Below are 6945 nucleotides of genomic sequence, written 5' to 3' on the forward strand. Positions count from 1 at the left end.
TACTTTGCCAATCAAAAGACGCCCTGGGTTCCCGCCTCTGACCTCGGACAATCACGAAGAGTGCACTTTTGACGCTGCAGTCTCTTCCGGAGGCAGTCCTTTGGGAGCCCCACCTTTCCCCCTACGCGCGGCGTTCTCGGTCACGTGATCGCTAAAGGAGCGGACAAGCAACGCGAGTCTCTACTATTTGAATAGCAGAGGTTGTACGCTGCGACCGACATTTTGCGGGAAGGGGAGGTGCGTTTTACTTTTTAACTCCATACCGCATCCCAGCGGTATCTTGGATCCCAACGGCCTTCGATTTCTGAGCCTTCCTTGTCCTACAGGCCTTTCTTGTTGCGCTTTAATTCCAGAATCTTCTCCACAACTAGGCCATTCTTCCTGCCAGGTGTCCTTTTGACCTCTTGACCTCAGACTTAAAGGTCAGCTCATAGCTTCCAGATTCGGGCTTGCGGTGTATGGGGTGGGGAACGCGGGGGACTGGAATACAACCTAAATTATTACCTGGTCCTTAGCTTTGGGCCTCTAAATCCCACCCTTAGTGCCTCACGCCAGTGTGAGCCATCATATCCCAAAAGCTGACCTCCAAGTTCCCAAATCTAGCTCAGATAATAAATTAACTCCTACTCAATTTCCCTCTTTCAGGCTGGCAGACCAACTGCAAATTTGGTTTTGGATTAAAGGACACCACCCTGTCAACTCTCAGAGACGAACTGATTTGAGTCAGCCCTATCGTTGCTCCCATGGTTCCAAATTTTAGCCCTGGTCCTTTCACTGCCCTTGTTCAGTGCCCCAGTTCCGGAACTCTGCCCTAAAATTTTCAAAATCTCCATCCCTGAGACCAATCCATTTTGGAGAATCCTCTTTCTCTTCCTTCCAGTGCATGCCATAGACTCCAGAATGATTTCTTCATACTCTTCTCCCTTAAAGCCCCCAATCCATCCTCCAGGAAACCCTTCAGGCCAGGTCCCCATCATCCCACCTCCCCTACCCCCACATCTCCCAGACTCAGCCTCTCTACCCTCTTCCTCAAGTCTCCAGGCCCTTATTCCCCCACCACCACCACTGCCACCTCCACCTCCACCCTCTGCCATGGGTGCTGCTCCCCCTCATGTTTTCGGCCTAGAGAAGAGCCAGCTTCTGAAAGAAGCCTTGGAGAAGGCTGGCCCACCCGCCGGGAGCAGAGGAGACACGAAGAGGCTCCTAAAGCTTCACAAGGCCCGGTAGGGTTTGTGTTCCCTGCCCCACCCATCCAGGGGCTCACCGAACCACCTGTCCCCGCATAGCTTCTTCCTCTATGTTCTCTTGGGGTTTCCCATTTCCTCAAGGTCAGACAGCCTGACTGCTTCAGCCATGAAGAAGGATCCTGCCCTCACAAGCACCTAGTCCAGTGAGAAAAACATGCCCTTCCCTCTACCAGATGGTGACAACGAAGAGTAGGCAGAGGGAGTGATGAGGGAGTCCGGAGGGGGTGCCCAGCCCAGGCTGGGGATCAGTGGGACCTGCCTGAAGAGGACCCCTGAATGCTATTGAGCAAGTTATCAGAGCTGTGGGATGTGAGTAACCACATTGTGCAGAGACCCAGAGTGAAATGAAAATATGTTCTTTAACGGGACAGGGGCAGTGACAAGCACGGGGTTTGACAGTTGGGCAGGGAATGGAGGGCCATGTGAAGGAAGGCAACTGTCCTGTGGAGGGCTTTGCACAGCGAGGGAATGGAGGAGGTAGTGATACTGGTTCCTGTGGGCCAAGGAGGAAGCTGGAACACCCAGGGACCTGAGCAGGAAGGGAGGGGCCTAGACCTGACTGAGCTGTGTGGACCCCACTTAACAATTGCCTGGCTGAGGGGAAGAGGGAGAAGTGACTAGTCCAGATTCATAAGAAACTTCTAGCTTTCTAGGGAAGTTGATAATCTTTCCTAAATGCCCCAACCATAGATGTCCAGCACTGTTTTTAAGTATTTATTTAATCCTCTCAGCAATTCCATGAGGTAGGAACTATTACCCTGTTTTCCAGATAAGGAAACTGAGGCTCAAGGCAGTGAAGTGACTTAGCCACAGTGCTTAACAGAGGAACAGCCCAGTTTGAACTCTGGGAGTGGGGCTTCATACTTTTAACCACCATGCTGCAGCGTCATCTCGTTCCATCAGGAGGGTACCCCCCACCCCAGCCCCACTCGCTGGCCTGGCCCTTTCACTGGCCTTGGAATAGAAATTAAGCACATCTCCCTGACTCTCCCGTGCCCCGGAGGTAGAGGAATTGATTGGGATCCGGCAACTCTGAGTGGCAGGAGGGTGGGGCTCATTATCAAGATGCTCTCTCAGCCTGGAGCTTGTTACCTAGTTTTTAGTCAAAGCTGAGTTAAGGAATTTTCACCTTATTTAACAGCCTGCAAGACAGGTTTGAGAGGGGAAAATTGGAGTTTGGGTATAGAGACAATCTTCCAAGAAATTTTCTCTAATCACTGGCTCCTAGTTGCAAAGCTCTTGCACATCTGTCCTTTACCTCTTCAGTAATTAGGAGAAGGAATAGGGAGCAGCAGGTGAAAGGGTCATTCCCATTGAGAGGATGAGAAATTGAGACTGGGCAGGGAGGTGCCCTGTCAGGTGAAGGAAGTCGGTGACTGAGCCCGGAGCTGAGCTCAGGCCTCAGGACTGCTGGGCCTGTATTCCTCCCCTTCACTACTCCCAGCCAGACCTCGGGGCACTGTAGGAGCTGGTTCTCATGTGACCTGATTTTGGCTCTGATTCAGTTTCAGAAGTGACTTGCATTGGATCCTCTTCTGTGCAGACCTGCCCTCCCTCATCCAAGAAGGCCCTCAGTACGTGCCCTGATGTGGAACCCCAAGCCCTTGGGAGCGCCATGTGTCCCAAGCCTTTGACCTTGCTGTGCTTACTGAGGATGGACCCAGGAGGGTGGGAGGAGTGGGTTCATCTCATCCCAGTAGCCTGGGGAGGACAAGGGGAGTGGAAGGAGAGGGGGAACTTCCCAGGTCAGGGTCCTGGGCACATGCACAGTAAATGGTTGGAATCAGTGAGCAAGTGAAAGAACAAATGAACCTGGTCCATAGTCTCCAACTCTGCTTTGGCAGCTAGCTACTCATCCTGGAAGCCCAGGGGACATGTCTCCCTACCCTCCCTTCTCCTCACCTTCAGTACTTGGCCAGCCTTCTGCCATGAAAGGGCATTGTCTCCCCACCCTGGGAGAGGGGAACGGAACTCCCCTGGGGCAGCCAATCTATTCCCCATACTCCAGCTTCCAGGGCAGAGGGGGCCGTGGACTCAGGCACTGAGGGGCTGGGCTTGTTTCTCCCAGGTGTGGGCTGGTGGCCCTGTGGATGGCAGGCACTCTCCTGGTGCCCCCCAGTGGCATCCCCCTAGAGAGACTCGTGCAGATGGCCATGGAGAGAGGCTACACAGCCCAGGGAGAGATGTTCTCCGGTGAGTTGGGTGCAAAAGGCTCACAAGCCTGGCGTTCTTCACCAGCAATAGACTAGAGAGGCTGGGTGGGACAAGGTACATGGGAGGGCCTTATTCCATTCCTTAGGCCCTTCCCCCACCAAGTGTTACAAGCTAGACTCTGGAGCAATGCTGCCTGGGGTCCCAGCCCAACTCTGCCACCTCCTGCTGTGTGGTCCTACATGAACAGCTTACCTTCTTTGTGCTTCATTTTCTGCATCCGTGCAAGAGATGACGTTCACAGCAAGGATGAGAGGCATCGACCCGTGTGAACCCTTGAAATGGTACCAAGCACACAGTGATCCCTTATTGTGTCTGCTGTGTCCCCACAGTGGCTGACATGGGCAGGCTGGCTGAGGAGGCACTGGGCTGCGAAGTGGAGCTGCTCCGTGGTGGCCTAGGCGGTCCCAACAGGGACCGTGTCCTGCAGCACCTTGTTGCTGGACATCCCTTGCTCGTCCCGTATCCCAGGGCAGGACGGGAACGGGGGGCAGGGGGGGCGGGTGAGCCCCAAGGCCACACCACAGCTTTGGCCTTAACTCCATCACCAGCTATGATGAAGACTTCAACCACGAGCCATGTCAGAGGAAGGGCCACAAGGCCCACTGGGCAGTGAGCGTTGGTGAGTCCCCCTCCCATGTCCCTGTGTGCTCACCCTGGATCTCCCCAGCCTTGCATCATCCCTCTTCACATTCTCACCCTTGTACTCACTGGGACCTCCCCAGTACTTGAGGCAGGGACAAGGACTGGGCCATCCCTGTCCGCACAGGATGCTGTACTTAGCAGGGACCTGGCAGGCAGCGGCGCCTCAGTATCTGCCAATTGGGGTTTCCACAAACAAGCCCAGCTCAGGACTGCTGGGCCTGTATTCCTCCCCTTCACTACTCCCAGCCAGACCTCGGGGCACTGTAGGAGCTGGTTCCAGAGTGCAGATTTTTAGATCAACGTTCTGGACTCCAGGCTCAGTCCTGCCACTTCCAGGCCCTGCCTCTGGGCTTCCATGTGCCTGTCTGGAAATTGAGGTGACAACAGAACCCTCCTCATAGGGTTGCCTTATCGGCAGAGCATGGAAAACCCTCCAAACAGTGGTCTCTAGCACATTGCACATCTCGGTAAGTGTTAGCTGTGATCAGCATTGTCCTCATTTCACCTGCCTACAAGGAAGAGGGATCTGTATGCATCAGGTGGCCCAGGTCAAGGCTCTGCTGGACCTCCTCCTGGCTCTGGCCTTGAGGGCTCCACTCCTAGCATCTTCCTCCTAGGTAGCGGGAGACGACTGGGTGACAGTGTTTGCTCTGTTTAATGTCAGCTCTCCACCTCCCAGTGCTGACAGGCTGTAGGGGGCAGGACTTAAAAGTGTCTGCAGCTCTGGAGCCAGACACCCCGGCTCCAAATCCCAGCCCAACTGTGTGCTTGCTGACCCCATTAACTTCTCTGTCATGTGGGGACCGGCAGCACCTTCCCTGGAGGGCTGCACCCCCACTCACAGCCTCTCCCTCTCACAGGGGTACTGCTCGGTGTGCAGTGTGTGCCAAGCTCCGGCTATGCTGAGGACGCTGAGCTGCCAGGTCTGTTTCACCCTGTGCCCGGCATGCCCTGTCAGCCACCACCGCTTCCGGAGGAAGACTCGCAGGGAGCAGTCTACCTTCTCGCCAAGCAGGGCAAGAGTTGGCATTATCAGCTATGGGACTACAACCAGGTCCGGGATAGCAACCTGCAGCTGACAGACTTCTCACCCTCTCGAGCCACCGATGGCCAGACCTATGTGGTGCCTGCTGGTGGAGTACAGGCTGGCCTCTGTGGCCAGGCTGTGCTCCTCAGACCATAGGACTCCAGCCACCAGCCTGCCACAGCCCTGAACTGGGGGTGATGGGATCCAGACCGCAGGTTTTCCTCTGTGACTACCCAGGGGCTTGGGCTGGGTCTCTTGTGGACCTCCAGTGAGAGATCCTTCACACAGGGTACCCCACACTCTATTCATTCTTAAGCCTGGGCTTCATCCCAACTCCTCCATCCTCATCCTCTGCGTTGGGCACCGACTGTGTGGGCTGGGGTTAGAGCCAGAAGCCAGACAGACAAGGTTCCTCTCCCAGGGGGGACAACGGCTTAGACACCGAGTCCCATCCACCCCACCTGAGTGTTGCATCCACCGCTTCTCACTGGTGGCCACCCTCTTCTGAACCGCCAGCTCTCTGGACATCTGCCTCCTTACCGGGCACCTTGCTGCCTGCCAGTACCTGTTCACGTGGGGTCAGGGCTAAGGGAGCAAAAAAGAAACAACTTGGGCTCCTCACAACCTTCCAGAGAAGCTTGTGGCAGTTCCTTTTTGCTCAGAGAATAGGAACTAACCTCCCAGTCCCAGCTCACCTGCTGCCACCAGCCCTACTGGCCTTTCAGGACCCCAGTGCACCCGCTGTAGCCCTCTGCTGATGATCATCTGTAACTGTTCCCTCAGGTTCTTCAACTGGTCTAATAAGTCTACGTGAGACTGGTTAACGAGAAAAGAACCAAATTTAATATGTACATAATGGGAACCCCACATACATGAGAGGTTCCAAGACAGGGAAAAGGAGGTATACATGCCATTCTGAGCTAAGGTTCACCTTGCGGCCTCAGAGGGAGGAAGGTCACCGCAGGATGATAGGAGCAATTAGAAGTTCACCCTGCTCTATAGATGGGTCAGAAAAGTGTCTGATAATCTCATTATGGGCAAGGCCCCTCATTCAGACTGTTCTAGGTAGTTCGGGGGGAGGAGCCTTCAGTCTTGATTACCCTAGCTCAACCCACATACCACAGAGGCACATCTTGGGGTGACTCATTCTGAACCCCTATACCACCTTGACTCATCACAGGTTCCCTCTGTGTTCTGATTTTTTTAAAAGACATGCATCTGAGAGCAATGGAGTGTGCCAACCCGGTCACACTTGTTAACTCATTACATGCTTCAGTCTCATATGTAAGGTACTCGGTCCTTTCCACGTTACAGATGGAAAGACAGGCTTGGAGGAGTGTAGTCATTGGCTAAGGCCACCTTGCTTGGCAAGTGGCAGGGTCGGGATTCAAACCAGGTTAGTACCTGCATAGATACCTAGATAAATAGATACATATTTTTAGGTTAGTTTAATGAATGAATATCTGTTGAATATTTGTGACCAAAACAGGCGTGTTTTGGTCACTGCCATGTCTGTGGTGCAAGGGAACTTTAGAGAGACTACAGTATATAAATAGTGTTTTGGGTTTTCTAGTGTTTCTAACCAGAAGTGAGGAACCCCCTCCACCTGTGCCCCCCCTTCCCAGCCCTAGCAGTTTGGCATTCCCGTGCGCTGTCCTGCCTGAGCTGGCACAGAGCCAGGCACAAGAGCAGCTCAGTGAGGACTCCAAGCCTGCGTCTGTACTCCAAACCGGTCACTGTCCTGTTACCCAGGCTCAAAGTTATGTGCTTTGAGCCCACACCCCAGATGCAAGGAAAAAAAAAATTTCCATGAAG

The 6945-nt window shown here is 54.0% G+C and overlaps 1 protein-coding gene across 4 annotated transcripts; it reads left to right on the forward strand.

Annotated features, from left to right (window-relative positions):
* Positions 1-97: 97 nt before the first annotated feature.
* CUNH19orf54 (chromosome unknown C19orf54 homolog) lies at positions 98-6944 on the forward strand. Of its 4 annotated transcripts, XM_045846667.1 has the most exons (8): positions 117-237; positions 354-422; positions 646-1223; positions 2753-2821; positions 3316-3440; positions 3791-3920; positions 4010-4080; positions 4964-6944. In XM_045846667.1, exons 3-8 carry the CDS (start codon positions 901-903, stop codon positions 5284-5286), a joined length of 1041 nt encoding a protein of 346 aa, XP_045702623.1. In that variant the 5' UTR covers positions 117-237; positions 354-422; positions 646-900; the 3' UTR covers positions 5287-6944. The 4 variants fall into 4 exon arrangements, with proteins under 4 accessions (XP_045702625.1, XP_045702623.1, XP_045702624.1 ...); XM_045846669.1 differs by lacking the exon at positions 354-422 and having other exon boundaries at positions 98-237; XM_045846668.1 differs by lacking the exon at positions 117-237 and having other exon boundaries at positions 244-422.
* Position 6945: the final 1 nt, after the last annotated feature.

This window comes from Phyllostomus hastatus, unplaced genomic scaffold (genome assembly GCF_019186645.2).
Source record: "Phyllostomus hastatus isolate PE091 unplaced genomic scaffold, TTU_PhHast_1.1 phas_contig_5, whole genome shotgun sequence".
Classification (NCBI taxonomy): domain Eukaryota; kingdom Metazoa; phylum Chordata; class Mammalia; order Chiroptera; family Phyllostomidae; genus Phyllostomus; species Phyllostomus hastatus.